This window comes from Apostichopus japonicus, chromosome 15 (assembly GCF_037975245.1).
Source record: "Apostichopus japonicus isolate 1M-3 chromosome 15, ASM3797524v1, whole genome shotgun sequence".
Taxonomy (NCBI): Eukaryota; Metazoa; Echinodermata; class Holothuroidea; order Aspidochirotida; family Stichopodidae; genus Apostichopus; species Apostichopus japonicus.
The window spans coordinates 16,011,442-16,038,137 of NC_092575.1; the positions used below are offsets into that span (position 1 = coordinate 16,011,442).

Genomic DNA, 26,696 nt, shown 5'->3' on the forward strand with positions numbered 1-26,696 from the left:
AACACATTCAGTAGGGTGATATGCAAGTGTATGAAATTACCGGGGACAACGGAGATGGGATTGGGGCTACAACAGTGATGGCAAGGGGGGCGGGGGAGGGGAGATTCAAGCAGCCCGAATGGCTCTTTACAATGTTGTAGGTCCTTCAGCTACCTGTAATTTATTCTTCCCATTGAAGTATGCAACTTGTATCAGGGGCGTATCCAGGGGGGGGGGCGCAACAGGCGCGCGCCCCCCCTATTGGCCGTCACCAAAAAAAAAAAAAGTTTAGCAAAAAAAAAAAAAAAAATTGATGACGACCTTTATGTGAGATGTCGGTGATCGCTCAACCCCCCCCCCCCCTCCCGTATGCTTTATTTTTTGTTTGCCAAAAAAAGGTTCTGGCGAAGTTCGGCGGCATAATAGTTTTAGAAACATAGATGGTAATTGTGTTTGTATTATCACTATAAACAATAAGTGACATGCCAGCCATACTAAATTGTGCATTTTGTGTCCATATTTACTGGAAATGTTGCTTATTATTAAGGTCGAAAAATGGATCACATATGGCCATGGGCGGCGATCCTGGGTGGAGGGGGGATATATCCCCCCATGAAAAGGGGTGGATGGGATGTAATGCACCATATCCCCCCCCCCCCACCAAATGCCAGGGATAAGAATATTTTCATGCCTACATTTATGCATCTTCGTTAATGTACGGCTCTTTTTTAGCTTCATTTCTCGCCTACCATAAACGCAGTGCGATCTTTTCAAATAAAGCGTCTTTATAAAGCAAAAATAGTTGACTGTAGGCTTCATTGGCCCTATAACAACAAAATGTATTATTGCGCCCACGGTATTGATATAGTACATATATGCACCCTCATAGTATTCATATAGGCCCTATAGTAGGCCTACACACGTACATGTTCCCTCGAACAGCTGAGAATCTCATGTAACCAGGGTAATGCTTAATACACGTTACACCTGGATGCCCTAGCAATCGGTACCTAGGAATGTAACTATGTGTAATTGTGTATTGCATGTGTATAGGCCTATAATGGCCTGCATGAGGCCATTTTCTTCATCGAATAATATAAAAGAGCTCTCGAACATTCTAACGTTGCGCCTGAAACAAGATTGACAGGGGCAATTTTCCCAAAATAACACCCGAAATTTAAAAAAAAAGTATTTTGGATCCTGATTATGAGATATTTCGGACATGACATCCCTATTTTAAAGTTGGGTATATATGCCGCTTGGAAACCTCGGGAAGTGCCGTTTCCGGCCATCTAGAGGGTTTGTTAATCCCAAAATGTTCTTGTACGCTTCGCGCCAACTCATGGTGGCGCTACGCTTAGATAGTCAACAAGGTCATATCCCCCGCCCCCCACTCGGAAGTACGGATCGCCGCCCATTTTGCATTTCAGCCCTTCTTCGAAAGCAAAAATTGTACACCCCTCCCCTTAGACCCATCCCCCAGGACGGCGATCATTCATGCCTGGCGCCCCCCCTATTGGAACATCCTGGATACGCCCCTGTTGTATTACTTTACGCGAATAATGAAAAAATGACAACTAAAGAAGGAGAGAAAATTGTTCGGGGTGGGGAGGGGGGGTGGGGGTGATGTGAGGCTTCAAATGGTACTGCGGTGTTCACTTTAAAGAACACTTTACTTCCCGGCCGAACTTCTTCTTTGCGGATTTGACTTCCAGATGTCCCAACCCCGTTCAAACAGAATTATGAAGTTTTTAGTAGATTTGTTTTTCATCTATTAAGAAATTCGAAATTGGTGAATTGACCTGGGTGAAAATTCCCAAGTCCCCCTTTGCAATGTGCATGATCACAATCAGAGTGAAAGGAATTCAAAAATAAAAACAGAGTATTTTTTTTGTAGAAAAAAACCCGTTTTATTTAAACTTATAACCAGGGGCGTACATTCACCATATTTCAATGCAGGGGTATCGAGCGATTTGATGACTTACTAGCTTTTTCGTCCTATTTCAGTGACTGGCCGATTACGAATGTATTATTGACGGGGGTGGGGGGGGGGGTGGGAGGGATATATAGGGGTGAGGTGAAGCCCCCGGTAGCTGTAGCATTTTCTTTGCCTAATCAATTATCCAAATCTGGGAAATGTTAGACGTCAGGGTGAAACAGAGAGAACAATTTCTTTCTTCTTTCTTTTCATTTTATTACTCTTACGTTCATTGGTGTAAGACCACTCTGAATTCGGCAAAATTTTGAGACCGTCTTGGCATCGCTCCATTGGGGAGGGGTGTGACCCCCCTCCCGCCTACTCGAAAAGTGGTAAGCGGAAAGAAGTCTTGGTAGGATGCCAATGATATAGATTAATGAACATACACCATCATTATTATCTATTCCCTACTAAGTGTTTACTTCCAGTATCAAATTCCAAATAATAAAGATTGTTTGTATGATTTTAATGTATGAATAGTACTATCGAGAGGTCTCTCTGCTAGGGTTCAACGTAATCTAGAATGAGTTTAATGTATATGCCCTTTGTGTCGAGTCTTCTATTGTATAACACTGAATCTCTAAATGACAACCGTAGGTTATGTGTGTGACACTATAGAATGGTGACCTTGAACACATTTGCAGCTCCCACTATCGGATCATTTCGTTTGTAACATTTTGACGTTTCACATAAATTTATTTTAATTTTAATCTGTACAAATAAAGAAAAGCCAATGATAAATGATATCAAAAAATTAATCTATAATTTCCAGGCAGGGATGGATTCAGGCAGGTATAGGAGTCGTTGGGATTTACACTCCTTTTTTTCAACATCACACAGAATTTCAAAAGTAGTTGTTAGCATAACCTTAGGTTTAAATCCTAACTAAAGACCTAATCCATGGTTTAAATAAGAGTCATGGTGTGAACCACCTACAAGATTCATGGTGTGAACCACCTACAAGATACATGGTGTGAACCACCTACAAGATTCATGATGTAAACCACATACAAGATACATGGTGTGAACCACCTACAAGATTCATGATGTGAAGCACCTACAAGATTCATGGTGTGAACCACCTACAAGGTTCATGGTGTGAACCAACTACAAGATTCATGGTGTTAACCACCTACCAGATTCATGGTATGAACCACCTACAAGAATCATGGTATGAACCACCTAGAAGATTCACGGTGTGAACCACCTACAAGATTCATGGTGTGAACCACCTACAAGATACATGGTGTGAACCACCTACAAGATACATGGTGTTAACCACCTACCAGATTCATGGTATGAACCACCTACAAGATACATGGTGTGAACCACCTACAAGATTCATGGTGTGTACCATCTACAAGATTCATGGTGTTAACCACCTACAAGATTCATGGTGTGAACCACCTACAAGATTCATGGTGTGAACCACCTACAAGATTCATGGTGTGAACCACCTACACGATACATGGTGTGAACCACCTACAAGATACATGGTATTAACCACCTACCAGATTCATGGTATTAACCACCTACAAAATACATGGTGTGAACCAACTACAAGATTCATGGTGTGTACCACCTACAAGATTCATGGTGTTAACCACCTACAAGATTCATGGTGTGAACCACCTACAAGATTCATGATGTAAACTGCTTCAAGATTCATGATGTAAACCAGCTTGAAGATTCATGATGTAAACCAGCTGCAAGATTCATGATGTGGAACAACTACAAGAATCATGATGTGAAACAACTACAAGCTTCATGGTGTATAACCATGGTGTATAACTAGATTCATGGTGTGAACCATCTCCAGAGAAGATGGTCATTACTGTACCAGTAGTATGATGTGAGTCTTCTTTGCACTTTATGGTGGACATTGTCCACCTACTAGGAGTGAGCTGCTAACTATCAGAATTAGTTGGTGTGAACCATCTAGCAGGTTCATGGTATGCACCGTCTCCCGGCTTTATTATTCATATACCCGCTGTGCGATGTGAATATCCAGCTAGAATGGAAAACCCTCTATGAGCCTCTCAGTCTAAACTGTCCCTCTTCTTTACGAGTAAAATAACTTTTGCGTTAAATTTGTGAAGGATCTACCAGGGTTATGAAGTGAACAACTGTCCACAAGGTTTACGGAGTGAAGTTTTGTGAACTGTCTCCTAGTGATATTATGGTTGCCAATCATCTGGAATTTCTCTCAATTCTGCTGTGAAAACCATCCTCCACTTTTAATGGGTGTAAACAATCTGTATTTTGATTCTTCATGGTGTAATTAACCCCTCACTAATAAGCTTCACAAAGTGGTCATCATCTCTTGTCGATTCTCTCTGATTCTTGGTGTTTTCTCTGGGCTATATCTCGTGAGCGATCTGTCAATGCTATGGAGTTAAGCCAAATGGTTTCAGTGCTTCAGTCTCTCTGCCTTTATCCAGCTACTTTGTATTTCACCATCGTGTTGTAAACTGTCTAATACCAGCCCTTGTTTCTTCTGTCACTGTATCATATCAAGCATCTTTTCTGTCATGCTCTGGAAAACTACAGCGGGAAAGAAAAATGAACATTCCGTAGAAAGTAAAAAATTAGTAGAATAAATCTTTGATACCAAAGGATGATATGGATATCTGCTGTTTTCTTTTCTAGATGGACAATATTTTTAGTTTTATGTCTGAAAGGGGAGTAAATTAATCCTAAGAATAGCTTAATAGCTACAAAGCTATCACCACACCATGGTAAATTGCAATTCACTTAATTAAATGGTGTTCGATTTGTTAAAAAAACTAATAACAAATATTTCTTCACCCTCCACCGAACCTTTAAGCCACAAAATTTTACAACGACAATATGCCAATTACACACATTCCCCTTCTCCCCAACTATTTTATGCCAAATGGTACCTAAAAAAATCACTTGAATTTATTGTATTAAGTTAATCAATACATGTTGTTTCATAAAATTGATTCCTCCCGTCACAATTTAGCCCAGTTTGCTCTCACCCATGTCAGAGGCCTGCTTCTAATAAATATGTAACTATCCCACATTTAGCCATCCTCTATGTATCAATTTAAACTTTCACACATGTAACATTTGTCAGAAACCGGTATTTTCTCAAAGAGAATTAATCAATTGTCTCACCGTTGACATATCTGTATCCCTTGATTCATTCATCCGTTATATATCGACCACACACTGATATGCTTATCTTTAGAGCCTGCAGCGAGCAACTGCTGGTCGTCAAATTCGGACAGAGGAGTCGAGAACCGGACGCAATGTACCGATTCCGTGTGATATGAAAGAACTGCGAGCGGTTTTAATTTCTTCATTCCAAAGATGCGAAGCCTGGTGAAATAGTAATCAAGGTAATTAAAACGATACAAGAAGTAATTAGACTATTTTACGAGCGATTAATTTCCATATCAAAACTTCATGAATAAAGAGTATGAGAAGTGGAAAATGTTGAAGTTCAGTATTCACCCCACTGAATTCAAAGCTGGTGGCTGTAGCTAAAGGTATGCAGAGGTAATGGAATAAAATATGGTTTTAATTTTAACTTAACATAATAGGGTAATTCGTAACTATTGAGAATGTTCACTGATATAATCTGCAATGGCTAAAATAAATCAAATTTACCAACACAAACATCATTTTCAAACTAATTTTCTTCTATTAATTTGATATTTTTTTTTCATCCACTCAACTGTCCGATATTGCATATTTTCATAACAGAGTCCCGAAATGAGGTCAATATTTACATAAAGTGTATTAACTTTTGGATATTTTATCTTACATTGTTATCAGGTAAAGTCTATAACACAAGTTGGAGGATGAGAGCTTGATCATTATCAGTATGGACTATGGACCACTTAGTAAACTACATTACAATACAAGTCAAAATGTACTTCAAGGTTAACTTTGGACTTAGGTTGAGTCCTGATTTTGTCCTAGGCAAAGAAAAATGATAAATAAGAGTGCTAGTAATATTTTCTACAGTTATTCTGGTTTTACAAGATATTTACCAATAACATAATTTTCTTCATCCCTGGAATGCTACTTTCCGGCTAAATTACTAACAACGTTGGTTCCTCAGTGCAAATATTAATGTTAATGTTGATCCCTTGTTTGATAAATTCTCATAACAAAATCTAAATTATATTCTATTAACTTCTTATGAACAACAGAACAGCCCTTCAATGACATTCGACAACACTTTTTTTCCTTGATAAATTTGTTACCCATAGCAAAACATATTACTTGAGGCCAAAAAGTGTAAGTTATTGCAACAAATGCAAACATTATTTTTTTTTTGTCCCACAAATTCAATTTTATGTATTATTGTATCAACACTTTTGAAAAACCTTTGAACTTTATCTCTAATAATTTCATCATCTAGAATAATTTCATCGTCCAAATGATAGTTTTGTTGGTTTCATGTTAATGTTTCATCTATAATGGAAGTGGTGCCTCCTTACACAATACCGGTCAACTGCTGCCTGGTCATTTTGCTTTTATTCAATTTAATCCACTTTAACCATTGCGCATAATCAGAACGATACAATTGCGACCTATTTTATAGGTTTAATATCTCCACTTCAGTGATTCATAGTTCACTGACGTTTCAGTGTATGGCACTAGAAATATCCGAATCACTTTTACATCTGGACAGATGTGTTGCTTAGCAACAGGTCAGTGTAAAAGATGGATTTGTCCATTTCTTTCTTTCTTTCTTTTTCTCATCTTAACTTGAATCCTCGGACAATTTTCTTTCTTACCTCGAATCCCATCCAGCGGAAGCAGCTATTCTTCCGTCTTGTCTGACAACCAAATCTGAGAAACCAGGATTGGTCACTTTGATCTTTGCTCCCATGTCAATCTTAAGCTGTGTAAAACAAGGAGAGGTCATTTAAAGACAAATGGATAAACACACCTGGCATCGAATTTGACCCATACAATGTGATGCTATAACAACCAAAAACAGAGATCTGGAATATTTAAGTTTGTCAAGGAACCAGAGAAAGACTGACCAGATTTGAAGTTAATATCATCCCTGAATCAATGGCATGCACAAAAGGAAGGGAACGGGGCGGGAGAGGGAGGTGGAGGTGGGCCGTTCCGCCCCTCCCACCTCTGTGAGTTTGGTTCATTTGAGGAAGAATTAGATCACATCTCTGGGCCTAGAATGCAATCAGGCAGGTATCCTTGGCGTTTGAGGGGTGGTGAGGGTGTAACTTAAAGTGTGAGTTCCAATTTAATAGTGGCATACTTAGGTCTAAGTCTTAAGAGTCCAGACCCAATCTTTATTTATATCAATCACCCCTGGAATTACTTTATATGTGTGTGTTTTTACTCAATTAGGCAAAGTTCCATCTAAGACTTAAAAACACAAGATAATTTAGACTGTCACCTACATTAAAGTGATACTCTAATAAAAAAAAAAAGAAGAAATCTCTCCTCCTTCCTTTCTTGAAAAACTTCAGATGAGAAACAAGATTGGTCTTAACTTCCGGTCTTGAACTATTTTCTATAACCGGATAATTTTAGTGGTCTAATTTTGTCTTTCTCACCATACAAGAATAATTTGGACTATCTGTAGCTCAAGTAATTTGAAAAAAACATTTTTAAATTGTTGCTAGCATGCTAATATTTGTTGTCAATATACTAAAACCTACCTTTGACTGTTCAGATATTCAGTTAAAAATTTTTCCCCAAACCCCAAACTTACTTCATTTAAATCAAACGTCCACAAGATGAGGTCATCCTCTACTGATCCACAAATTCCTTTTCCAAGATCGACCGAGAAATCGAAGCACATTACTGGAGACAACAAAAAAATGTTTGAGGCTGCTGGTAGTATGATTAAATCAAATATAGAAATCTTAGTCACATTATTTAAGCCACATAATATAGCACCCTTTCTTGCATATGAAACAATCTTCGCTGCAAAACCAGTAATCATACTTTGGCATTGGAACAGGTGTGTCAAAGGAGGTACAGTAGGCTCTTAGTTCCACCTTCACATCTGGAAGGTCAGGGAATATGTTTTTGACCCTCTAGCTCACTTTCTCAATAGGATTGCAATCACATGGATCCTTCATTAACAAGAAAGCGTGCAAGGCCATCAAACGATCAACTTTTCTTTTCATATACGGTTGATCTTTCCAAATTTCGAATGGTTTTGGAAATCTTGATCAAACAAAAATGACATTTGGAAATAAAGTTTAAAATTTTGTCCAAACCTGTCAAACGTTTGACAAAGAGGTCAAATTTTCCAGAAAATGTTTGAAAATTTCCGTTCAAACATAGAAATTCTGTCTCAAGTCATGCTTTAAATCACAAGAATTACAACCTGGGAATAGGTTAATGATGGACACAGTTATGTCAGCTGATTTGTATAATGAAAGTAATGTATAATCATGTGACTGTCACATGGTTAGAATTCATTATTGATAAGGTAATAAAATTTATGGTACAAACCTGGTTCATTGAAGAATTTTTTCTCTGTTACAATTTTCTGTCGGCTGAAATCCCAAATAGCAATGCTACCATCTTCATAACCTACTGCTAGGAGCTCTTCATTGAGAAACTTCAAACACATCGCCATACCTATGTAATATGAAATAAAATATACATATAAGCCAGGAAAACATGACTTTTGAAGCAGATCACTACAATGATTACTCATTAACCTGTCTGTATTCTGTGCTTGTATTTGCCCCTTGTAGTTTATGTTACTTGTCATTCAGCCTCTGAAGATCCTCCTAGGAACGAAACGTCAGGCCTGCTTACTTTTATACTGTAACGGAAAATTGTGTGTAGATATCTAAACACGTGTAGGTATTAAAGAAGTTCATGATTCTGCTTCTACTAAGGTATGATGTGGCAAAATGGAACAGTTTTAAATATTTAGTGCCTGTTTTGGGCAAGAACATGTAAAAAGCATATATACATGTTAGATAATATTTAAATTACTTTAATGAAGCTATCTGGCAACAGTTTAATGATAGAGTGACATCATTAATGTAGCTGACATGCAAGAGGATTTAACGGCTAGGTGTACTTATTACAGAAATCTGATAGACTTGAGGGAGGAAAAAAACACATTCTGTATCAGAGCATAAGATCAAGAGAATAATAAACAATTTCATATTTTTCTCCAATCAAATCAATGTAATCATACCAAAAGGTTTATGTTGGCTGGCTGGAACTAGTTTCTTCACTAATCGCAGAGTTGATGAGTCATAGATCCCCACTTCAGACTTTTCTGACCCTGGGCTTGCTAGAAGATGTTGGTCACCTAAAAGTCAAAAGTATTGATTCAAAACTAACAAACTAAAAGTCTTCTCAAAATGAAGCCAAGCAAATCTTAACCCTTACATAATCATATTCAATTCTGTCTTTTTTGGTTTATATGCGCATAACACATGGCAGTAAGTTAACAATTAGGATCCTGTCTTAAGAAAAAACGGCACTACTGCCATTCAATTTGGTTTATTTTGCCATTGCAAACTTCCAATCTGAGAGGTGTTATTTCTACAATGACAAGCCTGACGTAAGTATCAGCAGACTTACCAATCAGTCTTTCCCCCCTCCCTCCCCCAAAAAATGGAGATGAAAAACATTTTCCATTCCCCCCCCCCCTAAAAACGGAGATAAGGGTACAAATAGGGAGGGTTGAGCAAACTAAAACAAAATAGCAATACAAAATAAAAAAATGATAGAAACATTCTGCACAATACAGTAATATAAACTTCTTAAAAGTCATTGTGATGGTAGCATTACCATCACTGCATAGCACAACGGCATAAGGATTTTACACTATTAGTTTAACCAAAATGAAGTAGATTTACTCCACTTTCTAATACAGGTAAAATAAATCCACAGGTCAATTTCTGATTGCAATTCAGAGAAAAAAATTGACAAATCAAACTTTTCCGGGAGTTTAGCAGATAAAATTTGGAGAGAGTGTGAGTTTGCCTATAACCAGGAGAGTTGACGATTCATGTATAGAACTGCTCACGATGAATGTATCATGTGATAGTACGGAGGTATCCAAGTTTAATCACAGCATAGTTGTACGCACATTAATGCTTTAAACATGCTGGGAAAGTATCCATTAGCTATACTGTAGGTTGCATCCAAAAACCCGCCGTTTGTACTGAGCGGCAGGTTTTTTTCCAGTTAGTTAGCTGAGTGATCAGTCCCATCTTTTCGCACTATAGTTGAGCTGCCTATTCGTCTATTATGCAACTCATCACACAGCTAGTAGCCAAATCACTATCAGATCAAGGCAGACATGGCAAGGTGTGAACAAATCAATTCTTCCAAACACAACATTCTGTTTGCAGGAGAGATAAAGTTTCAGTAACTTGAGGTCAAGAGAGCTGAAACATGCAACCTACGGTTAATGGACTAATTCTCGTCATGAGCAGAAACAGTCCTACAGCTTTGCTCTGCTTTCTTATTTGACTGCTATGCACAAATGTAATACACTGTATGAAATTATGACAACATTGTCACTATCAAGTACCTTGTTCCATCAAATCACATCTGCAGAATGACTGACAGGGGATAGGCAAAGAATCGGTTATGTTGGCTCTGCCTTCATCTAATCTCCAAATGTTAAGTTTCCCATCTCTGCCATGACTGTGAAAATTATACAGAGAGGAGAACCTTTATTGACTGATCGGAATGAATAATAATATCTGAATTGTGTTATAAACACTATAATCTTACATTATTAAGACCTTTCTATGTTCCAATATAACACTGTTTTTGGTTTCCTAGGAAACTTATGGAGTTTTCTTGGGGAACGGAAAGCACACAGTTTTTAGCTTTGGAGAGTCACTTGTATCGTTTTTGATTTACATGAGAAAAGTTAAATTATTAATGGATCTCCAAAGTCAATGTGACCTTACATGCAAAGACCTTCTTGTTTAACACTGGTTTTTTACTTCCACACTTATGTCAAAATTAGACCATTACTTGAAAAGATATGCTGTAACTTACTCAGATTGGCATCTAAAAGTTAAATTTTGTCAGAAGAACAGTATTCTGACTATGTCAAACATATGAACAGGCACGATTAATTTGTCTCTCTTCACCTACAACGTGCTGCAAGAAAACCACTTTACAAGTTACCTACAGCAGATTTAAGTCAAAACAAAGTGTTTAGTGCTTAGAGTAGTACGCCTCATTGGTTCTGTGCCAGCATCACACCCCTTGCCGCCCCCAACGACAGAAATTACACATCCTTGAGAAAATCCACCACAAAGCCCTCCCTACAGCCCTAAAAGTCCCTGGGTACACCAGCACAAACATATTGTTCTAGATGCTGTATGGTCATCTCCTCTTTTCAGCTACCTTAATGACCTCAGCCAAAAGTTCAAATATGACCCAATATACAGGTATACGAAAACCTCCCTCTTCTCTATCAGGTGACCTTAATCCACTTCCATATAAAATGACCCTACTCCTCTGATTTTGACTGTCAGCACTTCCTCTCACATTCCCTTTCCTATTTAACCCCCCCCCCCCTCCCTCCCACCGTCCCACCTGTATCTTTCTCACTTTTCCACTGTTCTCTGTCTATTTCGATTCACTTTTTTGGCTCTTGCATAAGAAAATGCCAAAAATACAGATATCTCAACAGAATTCCCCCTGAGTGACCATTGCCCCTGTCCGAAAGAAAACATTCTACTCACAATATCAACTGTTGCCCCCTAACCCACCCCCACCTTCAGTTTTGACTAATATTGGCTATATTTTCCTTGGTCATACATGGTTACTCCTATTTGTATCCTGGTTCTATGTGAGATACAGCATTAGAATGTATACTGTCACAATGTACCAGTCACAAATAATAAATTACAATTAATGGTGAATAATGTTACCTTATGATAGAACCATCCTTTCTCGCCAAAGTCGTTAAGATTCCCTTGCCACTATGACCGTCCAACTTCTCAACTGCTCTCCTTGATTTCAAATTCCAAACATTTATCTTCCCATCATTGCAGCTGATAAAAAATACAAATATAACTTGTAGTTATCTGAGTATACTTCCCATCCATAAAATTCTCACAATATCCTATCACAATCAATTTTATTTTACAGTAAAGCTGAAATGAAATTAGAAATGAAATTGTTGTCTGGCTTACAGGTCATCTTGTGACATTTTTGTTGCTTCATGTGGAGTGTCATTGTGCCGAATTTGATTTGAGGTGACCATAAATGTGTGAACCTCCCCCTCAACACCCCCTTCCCTGGCCCTCCATGTTGACATCAAGGGTTATTAACCAACACAGCATGTTAAAAGGAAGATGGAATTTTGAAGTCTGCTTAGTGTTTTGGTAGTTCAATATTTCAATGATGATGTTCAAATATTGAAGTTCAGAAGATCTCATTCTGAAATAGGTTATTTGCAAAAGGTATACAGATACAAAACATTTGCCCCCCCCCCCCCCAAAACAAAGTTCAAAAAGATGTTTTCTAGGTGAACAAAAATGCCCACCACCACCACCTTCTCAGAGAGAGGTCACTTACCCGGTACTTTAGGATGGCTTACAATACGTGTGCATAATGTAGTGCCAAATGTATAGTGACTATATGAACTATTTAAAGTGGACATTGTCCTCATACAAAACATTAAGTGACTCATGTCAGGAGAATAACACAACTTTAAACGATATGAAGTGACCTTTTACAAGGTCTCTGTGCGTAGTGCCTGGGTATATATATTAGATATTTGAAGAAATACTAGTGGCTTCTAACATCACATACAATGCCAAAATTTGTTGCTTTCAACATCATAGCTTTCATAGATTCAGATATATTGGCCTCCTTACCCAGACAGAAGCCGATTACTCTTGTTGGGATGATAGAAAGTTAACGAACTGATGCCATCCGTGGATCCCCGGAGAACAAATAACGGTGAAGGAGCTGACCTCAGATTTGCCATTCTACAAAATCAAACAAAGAAATCTGCTACAAAACTGATGTACTTTGTCTTACATTGCACATATTACATGTATGATACTCTGGGTAGGTTACCAACAAAAGGTGTGTGTTAATTTACATGAACTACAGAGAGAAATCCTCTTTGTGTTGTCCATAATTTTGTACATTAAGCCATACATACACAACAATGTTCATACCAAGATGTGCAGGGAATATGAGGTTAGTGTTTTGAAAGATTTTTCAGTTTCTTTTTTTTGCAGCAGCAGCAGCATTTTCTCGAAAGGAAGTGGGTTCTTGAGTTTACTTAATCATGTTTTGTGTATGGTACTGTACATTAATAATAATATAGTCTGACATTTGCAAAAATTAAGTGAAAAAGTGCACCGATGGGACCTTTAAATTTACTTTAAATATCATCTGAATGTACTTTTGGCTTAAACAAAATTCAGGTTGGTAATTTAGAATCTGCACCAAGAAGTATCAATCCCAGTTGTACTAGAGGCTAGGTCTATAGGCACAGAGGTTATAGCATTTTTCTGCATCCTGTGTGGTTTTCAAAAGTCACTTACAGAGTATAGTACGTACATGAATTGAAAGATCACTATCATAACTCGACAGATAAATCACAGTTTTAAGTACACTTCTGGTCTAGAGGTTTGGCTCTACATTTCTTTAGTTTAAGTTTGTAACATTATGCATACCTGTAGTAGAAGTGTCTTATAGATAATCTACAGATTACTAAGCTGTAAACTTCAAAGCCATTGTTCTTCACTAACTTGGGGTGTTAGCTCAGTGGTTAACACCGGTGCCTTTCAAAACATAACGTCCCTGGTTCGAGTCACTCCCAGATTAATGTATGTCGTCCAGTTACAGAGTTGTTGACAATTAACAATTCATAATCATAGACGTTAAATATGAATGTAAGAGACTGACTTCGGTCAGCTTGCGGCTATGATAAGCCAATGAGGCTTCTTCGCGAGTTACTGCTTTCAGGAGGATCTAAATACATACTTCACAAGTCACAACAGCTAAACTTTTAGTCACATTAGTCACATTCATGAATTTTACACAATCTGCCCTTGCTTGTTATCCAAAGGTTGTAATGTTACTGTTAGGCCTCACATGAATTGCAATTAAAAATGCAAAACTCAATTATGCTAGGTTGACTAAAGCTACTAAATTCTATTTCTATAGGCATAACCCTAGCTATATTAATTGGTTACCATTAATGATTCATGTACTAGGCCTATGTTGAATTGTGCTGAACCACCAAGTTAGTCTGACAGTTATGGTATATGCCCCAGCCTTAGCATGGATGTATTACTATGGTCTAGCCTAACCACAAACGTATGTCTATTACATAGTGAAACAAATGTTCGTCCATAAGCCTAACGTAAACCACTAGTACTGTACGTTCATCCCTAACAAGTAACATTAGTAAGCATCACGCTCAATTGGAAACATTAAGGCCTTAGGCCATTCTTCCCGAAAACGACTGCGGATTCAGATGCTAATTCCTAGTCTCACAATCCTGATCCTAGATCACAAACCTGATTATTGTAGCTTCTGGTCACAAGTGCGGCATGGTACAGTACTTTCTGTAGTCTGTTGTTATCAGGATATGTTATAAGGATATAGCATCAGCATAGGCCTACACCACTTCCACTACATGTTCTGTATCATATTCCCCGGTTAAAAGAATCAACGGGGAATTCCCTCATGACAGCGCATGATCGGACATTTGCAAATAAAATTAGGGGTGCATTATATTTTTGTAATATTTCACCAGTTAAATTGATCTTGTGTAATCCTTAGTATATTTCATCGAATATTTATAACTTAAAGCTTGGTAATATTAAGTATCAGTCATTCAAAATCTTTCATTTCTTGGCAGAATGCCTCCTTTTTATGTTCTGGGGATAAGTTATCATAATATTGCCAAGGCGCTGATGTATTTCTAAAATGGTAGTTATAAAAGTGTGGAATAAATTATAAAGCAAATTTATAACATTTTTTATTAAACTAAAATATTTTAAAAGTACATTAGATTATTTTAATGGCACAGTAATAGAAATATGCTGAATATATAGCTTAACCTAAATATGGTTAAATAGCAAACTATGGTATCTGCCGTCAACGTTCTTCCAGGACGATCTGATAAGCGTTCTGTTGCTAGGAAGTCGGAAACCGTCGGCCCGCAAAAATTCAGCTCGTTGCTTACACTGCGATCTCTATTTATCTAGCTTACAATTCTCTAAATCATATAGTGATATTAGTGTAGCCCTGCTTGTCTGGTATTTTTTGATGTTGGCCCTCAAAAGAGCTTTTTTGGTTGAGCCTCTGAATCTGATCAGTCCACAAGATGTTCGGCAGTGGTGCAGCAGGTGTACTGAGACCTCGCATAGCAGGGGAGACAACAGGCTCAGATGGTGGTGTTGAATCTCTTCGTTCAAGCAGCGTTTGGAGTGTGCCATCGAGTATTCGAAGTCCAAGAGATGACAATCACAACACAGTCAAACATGTCAGACAACCATCAACAGAAGGAAACTTGAAAGTTTCTTTTAAAGTGTAAGATTCAGAAACAAATTCCCTGCTTGAGCCTGAGGTACTACTGTAGGCCAGGGTTTGTTAGTCATGGATGGGCCCTTTGACTACTTGCATTTGGCTTTAACTGTTAGTGTTACTGTATTGTAAGCACTAAGTGTAACTTAGTTTGTAGCATTAACTGTTAGACATTTTGCTTCATGATAGACAAAGTTTTTATTAATGTCCTAGTCATAACATAACGTTATGGAATGAATATCACTGCATATTTGAGTAGCCATTTCTTTAAAACTAAGGGAAAATGGAACAATATTCTTTCACAGTACAGCTTTGATGAGCTATAGCAACAAGTATTGTTTTAGGGCTCATCATCTTGTCTTTCCTTAAAGGCATTGAAGACTCGCCCCACACCGTGTGTGGCCATCTGAAAAAGTTAACTTTCTGTTGCTTGCAAGTGACGTTTTGTTTGTGTCGCTACAAAATGCAGACAGTAATGAAACGTGATACCTTGTTATCTTTAGCTGGACCTGAGATGTCAATCGCTGTATCGTTTATACAGTGTGCTATGCATGGGTATTGACCGCAGCTGTATGTACTGACTGTACACTAGTGTCTAATTACCGACGATAGCAAGCTGCGTGTGTATTTTCTGGGATCGATGGTGGTGTTCTAACACTTCTGTTAGACCTCATTCGAAACTAGGTCAGATTACCGGCATTAGACGTTTCTTTTTGTGCGAGTCTTCGCACCCTTTAAAAGCAATTATGCACCGTCTGACTGATTATGACCCAACTCAACTCAATTGTTGTTATGTGGATAATCGTTGTACATAAGACTACGACTGATCAGGATGTTTAACAGGTTTAAGTCTTCATTCAGGAAACGTGAAATTGATGTAGCCATTTCCCTGGCTTGCAGTTGCAGTGTTCAGTGGTTCACAATGATAACTTTCTGTGCTTCTGTTCATGAAGACTTGGTCATCAGACATAAGCAGTTAGTCTGTTCTGCCCTGTTCTGTCATAAACAAAATTGCAAAAATTCATAGCCCTCAAAGTATTTGCATACTTAGGCTATAGGAATATTGCTACTGTAGTTGTCAACAGATATTCATCTGAATTCATGATCAGAACATCAAGATAATCCATATTGCCCTCAGATGTTTAACATGATAAAGTTTGTAAAATGTTATATCTTCCTTTGAGTGATAATTATTCTGCAATAACGTTTTATTTATTTCTTGAATATCTGCTCCCACAGGAAATGCAAAATTTCTCTCATGATGTCTCAAATGAAATTTTTCTATCTTTAGAGAATGCCCTGAAGAAGTGATGTGTTGCACTTACAATGAAAATGGAACACTACTCGCTGTTGGTTTAGTCGAAGGAACAATACAGGTTTGGATTTTTATCCCATAATTCTAATAAAAACCTTCCCCAGATTGATACAAAATTGATACTAAATTTACATTTTTGTTTGCCAGCAGAATTTCATTAGTGCTCAAACTAGATCACACCTACTATACTGGGCTGATACTGTATTCCTTTCATGTGCAAACTTCATTTTCATGATGAAAGTAAAATCTTATGTGAATACGACAAGTATCTTACATTTCATCAGTTTTTACAAAACCATGAATGTTTAAATATCTCTCCAAAGTAATGCAATGAATCACACAATATTCTGCATTACACTAGCAACGTTGATGATAATAGAGGGTAGGGGGTAGAGGACTGATTTTCAATGCGACTGATCAGTACTCCATAGCAGTTGAAATATATATATATGCTTCTTGCATGATAAATCTTCAATGCATGTCTTACTGTGCAGGTTTTTGCAGCTGAAAGTGGTACTGCCCTCTATAGTTTGATTGACGATGAGATAAGCCAGGTCTATCTACCTTGTACCAGCCTCAACTTTAAACCTCACACAGATGAGGATAAATCCATCAACTTGCTTCTAGCAACGTGTAAGTATCACTCCTTGTGGGAATTGTGTCACATTTATCCCGATTTTGGGTCAAACTTTACCAGAGGTATTCAATTCATTCTACCTGAGGAAGGGACGACTTTGGTTAGAGAGCAAAGGGCTGGGCGAATCAAAATCTCGCCATGTCTAGATTGAGCAATGTCCAGGGTAGGGGTTAGTATGTTTAAGACTAAAGCCATAAGGGTCCACATTCCTAAGTAGTGCAAGTGTGCACCAATTCCATTTCCTGGACACGATTGAAGTCCTTCGTAAGGCTGGAGTTGGCCCACAGGCCGACCCTTTTGAGAACCTGTGCATTACATTGTCTTTCTTTCAAAACATCTGTAGTCAGTGACACTCACTCAGGGATGTGCCCAGGATTTCCTGAGTGCCGGGTATACTGGGTCTAATGGGGGAGGGGTCTAATGGGGAGGGGTGTCGATTTTTGAAGGTGCTCAGATGCTCAATGCTGGCACTTGTGTAGCTTTATAAGCACATACACAAGTACAAGTTTTGCTAACAGTTTACATTTTTTAATTGTTTTTTAGTGAAATATATTACGTACCTGGTAAATGTTATCAGTTTGTTTCAAAGACATTTTACAAGGGACCGATTGAGAGCCGTAAGTAATGTTTCTCGCATGCGTAACTGATGCACTTTATAGTCTGTCATAGTCTGGCATAGGCTAGGCCCAATTTATGTCGAATATATTATTAGGAATGTCGATATTTTAGATGAAAATAGTGCTTGGCGGGATTCACAATTTTTAAGACAGTGCCGGGCGGTAATTTTAAGTGCTGGGCAGGCCCCCAGTGCCCCCAGCGTGGGCACAACCCTGCTATACTGACAACTTCAGTCTTGCAATTTTAAGCACCTCATTATTATTTCATACATTCATATCCTGTGAAAATATGACAAATATTCTCATGGATTCTTCAACAGATGCTTCTGGTATGGTGAAACTTTGGCATGTATCCAGTGGTCAGTGCCTACACACCATCCATGAACCACGTCAAACACTCACAGCATCTTTTCAACGAGGCGGAGAAAACTTTGTAACGGCCGGTTCTGATGAGAAGATTTTTGCTTATGATACAGCGACCAAGAAGAGGTTGAGAGAATGCCAGCCAAGGTACGGTATAAATGTTCCATCCTTGTTCAATAAATACATTGATTTATTTCTTTAGGGTGGGGGAGGGGTATAATATTACACTTGTAAGTATTGTTAATATAATGTACTGCATATTATAATTAGTGTGATCATGACTTCTGATGTTAATTGTTTGTAAGTAAATCAACAGAAAACTGGCTGGAGAATTATGCCCAAATTTGGAATACACATATCATGCTCTACCAACTAAACTATAATATATTCCATTAATCAATACATTATTCAGCAAAGGCATGTCAAACCGTGGAAGCGATATTGTCGTTGTTGTCTCGTCCATGCTCAAGTTGTACAGAAATCATCATGAGTTGATGAACTTGGTACATTGGCTCAAAATTTTTGTATCCTTTGAAGATTTTCAGAAAATTCAAGAAACAGGTCTCTAATTGAACTCCAACAAATCTGATTTTTGAGTAGGTTGAAAGTAGATTTGTATGAGAGTACTTCTGGTTATTTTAATTTTTTCTGCTTCTGATTTTTATGATCATACTTACTATAATTTTGTCTTCAAAGCATGTCTCGGCATGTGATGGATGGTCATAGATGCAGAGTATTCAGTGTCAAGTTCCATCCCGCACAGTCAAATGAGTTTATATCCGGTGGTTGGGACGATACCATACAGTTTTGGGACGTTAGAGAAGAGCATGCCATAAGGTGAGTCAATCCTTGATAAATTATGATCTTTTTGTTATATATAGTAATTTTATGCGGTTTATGAGATTTTCATTGAAGGATTAATTGACAATCCTGGCCCCAGACCTATATGTATATATGTATTCACATTCAACAGCTTTATTTTTTTGTGATAATAAATATGATGCCATCATGAAGGTAACTATTACAGTTTTGTCATCATCCTGTTCCCCTCATCCCTCTTATCACTTCCCCAATGTTCCTCTCCCTGTCAGTCATCTACCAGAATTAACCAGTCTGTGTCTTTACTTTAAAATATGGTGTAGCACAGGGGTTTTCAATAGGCTGCCCAGGGGCCAAATCCAGCCCAAGAAAAGAAATCAGTCCACACCCATCCATGAAAATGAATCAACCCTCACTCTTGTTCCTTAAGGCCTTTGAGCTTTCTACCAGTCTACCCTGCACATTGCATTATGATTATTAGATATCATGACTTTTTTGGTTTTCTCTGGCCCATTGTTCAAACCAATGTTTTCTCAGGGCCCCTATATATAAAAAAAAAAAGTGAGACCCCCTGATATAGTTGATACTACCTTTTTATAATTAGGTGGATGAGATCAGAATCCTGGCTGTATCTGAATAATCTTTTGATAGTATAAATATTGTATATATAACTATGGAGCACAGCTCAGCTCACTTAAGTTTTTTGGACCAAACCCTATCCTGCCTTGCTCTCCTCCCCCCCCCCCCCCCCTCCAGACACACAAGAAATATAAATGCAGGGAAGAGTGTGCTGTTTGTAAGCTTAATATTGCCTTCAAGTTGAACTGATGAGATCATTTTGGAGTACATGTCATATACCTCTGCAATATTGACATTTACTCACTTTTGTTTCACATGGCCAAATGATTCACTCGATATTTTTTGATATTTCTTCATCTCATTGAAGGAAAATATTTGGACCTCATATCTGTGGTGATTCTCTTGATATTGATCAATATCATAATCACATTGTGACTGGTTCATGGAGAAAGGATAATAATCTACAGGTAAGACATGAAATTATTTGTCTTTATCTTGTTCGAGTGCACACTTTGAGTCCATTGAGTCCCTCTCTTTTTATACTTTGTGTGGAAGTGCTTGCTTTAAAGGTTATCTCAATTATTAATATTAAAGGTATTATGGTAGGGAAAAATGAAATGAAATTATGACAATACGCAGACGACAGTACGTTTTTCCTTGATGGTACTAGAGATACTTTAGAGGAAACTACAGGAAACTTTGGTCCGTATATTAATAATCCCCATATATTTATTAATGATCTAGGTTTGAATGTCACACTTGGTCCTGTTACTATGCTGAGAGGTCGTCAAATCGTCAATGATAAATCGTTTAAAAGACGGGGTGCTATAGGTCATTCATATTAATAGTTTCTTTAATAGCCTTAATTGGACATGGATCATACATTATTGTAACGATTACATGGTCCATGGCAAATTTTCTGTTTTCTGAAACACTGTAATCTTGCAAATTGAGTATTTAAAAGTACTTTTTGTTACAATTATTTGTTTCTTCATTTAGATCTGGGATTATGACAGTGGCCATAACATCAAAACAGTCCTGCCTGATATCACAAATTCATTGGTAAGAATTTCCATTTTTGTCACTGCTGTTTGTTTTTATACAGTTTAAGTTCCAAGGTTTTGGTTTAACTCAAAAATATATATAAATGTGGTGTAATATTCAGGATACATTCATTTCTTTGAAACCAAAGGTGGCCAACTTTTCAGCTGACCAATTTAATTGCCAATTTTGAGTCATCGGTTAGAGGTTATAAAACAATCAAATTTACTGCCTCTTACCTCCTCCTCCTCACAGCTTTATTGTGCACAGTGGCTCGGTCGTGATCGCATAGCTGTAGGGGGGTGCGATGCCAACATGGTCCGTGTTCTGGACAGAGGAACTTTACAGGTAAGGTGGCATATTGTTTAGGTGCTTCCGGATGTGCATTGGTATATTTTACACATTAAATATTAATAATCACTGGATGCTTGTCATATGATTAATACCACTCCTTTAAAACAGGTGTCCTCAACCTAGACCTTGTCACATTTTAAGTCACCTGACCACCACTAAGGAAGTTGTCAGTTAATCGGGGTCAAAAAGTTAGGAAAATACATCCGAAGCAACCCCCTCTGCTGGAAATAAATGTTTCAGTTTGGTCATTTTTCCTTCTTGTCAGTAATCCTGTAATTGCTCATATTGGAAGTTGTCTTGATATTTTTAACGCTTCAGATAAAGAGTTGTACTATATTGTACATAGCACTGAGTAAATTTTTTGCCCTCCTACTCTCCCCTTCTTATTCTTCTTGTTTTCAGACAACAGGAAGGTTAGTTGACCTCCCAAGGGGTGTGTACTGCCTGGATAACAACAAAGCCTCAACTGTCCCAAAGTTTGTGATTGGAACCTGCAAGAGTCTATTTTTTTTGGAAGTGGCGCAGACGTAAACATAGATCTCTACTCGACTTTTACCATAAAAGTAATATGGAATTCGTCACTATTTCTTTTATCACTCCATCGGACCTTTTTTTTTTTTTCATCATTTCTGGAGAAGGCATAAAAAAGATATTATTTTCTTACTCTACAGTCGTTTGTATTGATGTCAAATCTAGGGACGATTTTCACCTTGTGGTCTGCGTTAGAGCCATGCATCATCAAAAGGGAATCACAGGGTACCCAATGAAAGTTTTGTAGAAATTAAATTCTCATTAATAAAGTATGCTTATCGACTTTGGTTGGTGTCTGGCTGTTTTGTTTTTACCTGATACTGCCAAAAAAAAAATTGTTGCTGTTCTTATTTTTATTAAGTTGTAATCAGTCTTATTTATATAAAGTAAAGGTTTGTTAGAACATACTTAAGTTTGTCAACAGATAACAGTTAGTTTTGTTTTGCTCTAACAAAACATGAAATCTGTAGATATGTGAAGGGAAGTTTATTATCATTTTGTTTTAGGGCTCAAACAGTGCTAAGTTCATCAAAAACAGAATTGTTCAAACTGACTTTCTGCAATGCATATGAAACTTGAGCTAGGAAAGTGCCTTATAATATAGTACCAATCTGACAAAAAAGTATATTTTGGATTAGAAATGAAAGTTTTGCCTTCTGAGTTTGCCTTCTGGGTTAATTCTTGACACATTAGGATACTAAAACTTTGGTGTCATTCCTAAGCTTGACTAGTCAAATTTCATTAGAAATGATGAAGAAATTGTTTTCAGAAATTTCTAATATTTCTAATAATTTCTAATATAAATAGAAATGTAAACTACACTGACAAAATTAATTTATGCCTATACTGATCTTTTGTAGCTGAATTACCTAGCTACTGTATGTCAAGGTATATTTGCAAAGGAAATATTTTTTTCTGAACAAGTGTTACTTTTTAATAGGCATGATTTAAACTTGCAATACATGTAAAGCAAGCAATACAAGTTTATCAGTACTTTTTGTTTCTTTTTTTATTGTCTTTTCAAAATAACTATATATACAAACTTCATGGCTATGTGACAGCAACGTGACATATGTTACAACTCTTTAAATTCTACAAGAACTAACTAAAAAAGATGACTGAAATTTTAAAAATGCATTGCCTTTGAGGGACTACACTATTTTGCCAGATCTGGCCAGCACAAGTGCCTTCTTTCCCTCCCTTACCCCTCCCCTTCAAATGACCTGACAATAATATTAGAATATGGGTCATAGTATTTTCTGTATCAAATGGTACATATGAATAAGCAGTAAACTAGCAGAAACATTTGTTTTTAACCAGCCCAACGTAACATCTGTGTCACAAGTAAATCACACAAGTAAGATATGCACAACGAGTTGACATAGAATAAACTTACCCAGTATCATGTTGTAGATGGGAAACATAATATTTCATTAGGAAAACAATTCACAGCCTTCAAAACCTGCTACACAAAATATGAACACAAAATTGTACCCTGCTTGAGTCACTTCCAATGATTTTTTCCCAACCTCGAGTCAGCTTTTGACTCTAGTCATTGTATTATCTCAATGGGGAATAGTTCCTCGCTTTAAAAGGTTAGTGACTTGCTACAGCAATATCTTGGGAAGACTGTCCACAGGCAGCAAACTAAGTCTGTTTTTATCTCTTTCTGGGGGCTGAACTCTGAATGGGTCCATCGTCACTACCCAACTCTCAAAGTACTTCTTTCTAAATACATAAAACTCTGTTTTCACTTTGTATTGAGGCTGTTCTGTGGTAACGATTGCAACGGTTTTTGATCCATTTGTAATAACCTTGTCTGAGATTGTAATGGCACCTGTCCAGGCTGATGGTGTTGTGGCTGAAGTCCTGCAAAAGGCAGACCGGCGGCTTGACTGCTAGCTGGTTGCTGCTGAGGAGGTGGTAACATGCCAGATTGCTGTTGTGTCGTCTGCTGTTGAGTAGACTGCTGCTGTTGCTGCTGCTGTTGTTGCTGTGCATGCTGCTGATGTAAGTTATCCAGATGGGACTGTTGCAGTCTCATACGTTTGTAGCTGTAATGCTGCCAGTGGAGGAGCTGTTGGTCTTCAATGAACCTGACGCACTGTGCGTTAGCCAGTTCCTTTCGGAAGCTTTCGTATTGTAACAGTTCCAGGAAATGCAGACATTGTGGGTATCTGTGAAGAAAGTAGTAAACATCAATTTAGTTTGAACTTACTGTACCAGGGTGGGATTTTATAGCCATAGAAAACCATAACTTTCCTAGTTACAAATCACTTTCTTTCCATAGGATTCAACTTTCAAATTATTATCACAGGTATCTTTAGCATTCACTGATCAATTAGAGCGAGTATCTACTGTTTGTTTGCTAAACAATTATTTCTGGGGACGCTGAAGGACAGGCCTCCCATGTATAGTGACAACTGTCTAAATTCTAAAATAGAGATGATTTATATGAATTGTATGACATTTTGTGATTCCAAATCTGGACATTTTCTCAGAAACAACCTTTAAAGGCAAGTTTGGGATCGGTGCGGTATGGATGGGGAGGGGAGGGAGGTAAGGAAATAGCAGCATCTACCTGTAAAGTAGGTCACTTCTCCTTTGCTTAAACCCCTCCTTTCCTATTGAAACCACCAATGGTGTGTAACAGGATACTGAACTTACTTGAGAAATTTTGCATAATGTGGATCCTTCCAGTATTGAAGATATTTCAAGTAGTTTACAAATCTTGAATCCTTAAAGTAATCCCTCTGTGCAAGAACTGTGGCAAGAAAAAAATAAGGGAAAAATAACACAATAGCTGTAAACAACTTCTCAACATGGCTTTCATCATTGGTAAACTACCTTCTTATCTACAGTATGCAACTTCAAAACTGCTTGATATTAACAAAAATTTAAATTCATTCTACAATTTTCCTATCAAGATCAACTAAATTTGATATGTCCTGACAAGTCACACAATTACTTGTTGGTTTAAAAGTCAAACAGTCCTTCCTCCCCCTCCTATCTACGGTAATGTTAGTGCAAATAACTTTAAACTTTAAAAAAATTTTAACTTAAAAATAAATAAGTGCTTGTGTTGAATTTCAGTTGTTGCAAAACTTACAAAGGAATAAAATCAACCAGCTGACAATAGAGGCTAAATTCAATGCATCATTTTTTTGACAATTTAATGCTAACTTCCTTGGTCATCGATTATGAAATTTGAAAATTAATGGTATTTAGTCAGTATAGAAAAGGCTTCATAATTGATGCACCTTCGTCATTACTAGCAACGAAACAGCCGTCAAGCAAAGTTACATATTTAATGAGTTTGAATCCATTTCAGGTATATGCTGATCAAATTGTGTTTTTTTTTTCAAAGCTTTTAACACCCTCACCCCAGTTTTGCACATTTTTGGGGCATTTGGAAATCTTACTCCCTAAAAATAACCAAAATTACCTCAATATAATATCACAACTCTCTGGGACCTGACCTGTCAGAGCTTAGAGGCTCAGAGCATAAGAAACAGCATCCAAAGTCAATGGATGTATACTTATAGGCCTACACTACAGTTAGCGTATTGACGAATGTGTCAATTTGCGGGTATGAAAGAACTTGACACAGCAGACATTTTGTGGTCAAATTCTGCTCAATTGTACGCTGCATACATAGCCACAGAACAATAAATATTTTGAGATCATTACATTTCTGAGGAACTACATATATGAAAAATGAATACAGTTGAGTGATTTCAATTTTTCGTTGATAGACATCGTTATCCAAATCCTTAAAGGCAATGAAGACTCGCCCCAAACCACGTGCCGCGCTCTGAAAAAGTTAACTTTCTGTTGCTAGCAAGTGAAGTTTTCTGCTTGTCGCTACAAAATGCAGACAGTAATGAAACGTGATACCTTATTATCTTCAGCTGGACCTGAGATGTCCATCGCTCTATCGTTTGTACACGTACGTTTTTGCTGTGGGTATTGACCGCAGCTGTATGTACTGACAATACACTAGTGTCTAATTAACAATGGTAGCAAGCTGTGTGCGTATATTCTGGGATCGATGGTGGTGTCTAACACTTCTGTTACACCTCATTCAAAACTAGGTCAGATAACCGGCATTAGACGTTTCTTTTTGCACGAGTCTTCACACCCTTTAAGTGTGTCAATCATGAGCCCACCATGCTACTGTGTCCAACATCTGTGTAGTTTCTCATACAAGATAATAAAGTAAATAGCTGAAAGTTACATGCATGCACCAAATAGACAAATGTCAATTAGAATCTGAAGGGTAACTCTCCTTATAAAAATAAAAAAAGGAAAAACAGATCTTACAGTTGAGGTAGTGAGGATTTGCCAAGCACTGAACAAACTCTAGTTCAACCTGAAATCTCAACTTCTCTGGATCTTGCTGTTCTGTGACTAAGAAACAAAAACAACAAAGTCACTGAATAATTATGATACAATAATAAGCTTTACAGAATTACATAACATTTGTAAAGTTCACAGTTGCAAAGACCCATAGAAAAATCAAATGATACAAACATTAGCAGCCGATGATCATCAAAATATAGCCTACTTGTAAGGCCTAGATAACCTAGGTTGAATTGTTACAAATTATGCTAGTTCTTCATGGTCATTTCGTGGAACTGCTTACAATAGTAACAGGTGCGGACTAGCATTGTGACTGAAATTAAAATGATCTTTTTTGTCAAGTTATGTTGTTTATGGGGAAAGTACTCACCTAGACCAGCATTCATGTTGCCTTTTTGCGTGACGACTTGTAAAATTCAATAAGTATGAAGTTTTTCAAGAAGCTGCCTAAGATCTCTTACAGTACGGTACTACAGTGACGATTCTGACGTTGTACCAAAACAAATTTATTGTGTAGTTTCTACCATTTGAGCCAAATGTGCTAGCACTATGCTATGCATAAATACGTTTTTGGCAGATAAGGCATGGTTTCGGCTTTTGCTA

At 37.5% G+C, this 26,696-nt stretch overlaps 3 protein-coding genes across 3 annotated transcripts; 1 reads left to right on the forward strand and 2 right to left on the reverse strand.

Annotated features, from left to right (window-relative positions):
• Positions 1-2,144: 2,144 nt before the first annotated feature.
• Positions 2,145-14,612, reverse strand: LOC139980976 (guanine nucleotide-binding protein subunit beta-like protein 1). Its single transcript, XM_071993057.1, has 10 exons — positions 14,464-14,612; positions 12,802-12,915; positions 11,851-11,973; positions 10,488-10,603; positions 9,138-9,254; positions 8,435-8,563; positions 7,683-7,774; positions 6,733-6,839; positions 5,099-5,302; positions 2,145-4,501 (listed from the first exon to the last, which is right to left on the reverse strand). The coding sequence occupies exons 2-9, from the start codon at positions 12,912-12,914 to the stop codon at positions 5,128-5,130; spliced, it is 972 nt and encodes a 323-aa protein (XP_071849158.1). The 5' UTR covers position 12,915; positions 14,464-14,612; the 3' UTR covers positions 2,145-4,501; positions 5,099-5,127.
• A 438-nt stretch (positions 14,613-15,050) lies between these two features.
• On the forward strand, positions 15,051-22,264 carry LOC139980977 (protein tipD-like). Its single transcript, XM_071993058.1, has 9 exons — positions 15,051-15,481; positions 16,767-16,851; positions 17,285-17,423; positions 18,365-18,554; positions 19,104-19,244; positions 20,173-20,272; positions 20,805-20,867; positions 21,102-21,194; positions 21,603-22,264. The coding sequence occupies exons 1-9, from the start codon at positions 15,276-15,278 to the stop codon at positions 21,729-21,731; spliced, it is 1,146 nt and encodes a 381-aa protein (XP_071849159.1). The 5' UTR covers positions 15,051-15,275; the 3' UTR covers positions 21,732-22,264.
• A 141-nt stretch (positions 22,265-22,405) lies between these two features.
• LOC139980978 (mediator of RNA polymerase II transcription subunit 31-like) lies at positions 22,406-26,696 on the reverse strand. Its single transcript, XM_071993059.1, has 4 exons — positions 26,464-26,696; positions 26,055-26,141; positions 24,399-24,495; positions 22,406-23,908 (listed from the first exon to the last, which is right to left on the reverse strand). The coding sequence occupies exons 1-4, from the start codon at positions 26,477-26,479 to the stop codon at positions 23,482-23,484; spliced, it is 627 nt and encodes a 208-aa protein (XP_071849160.1). The 5' UTR covers positions 26,480-26,696; the 3' UTR covers positions 22,406-23,481.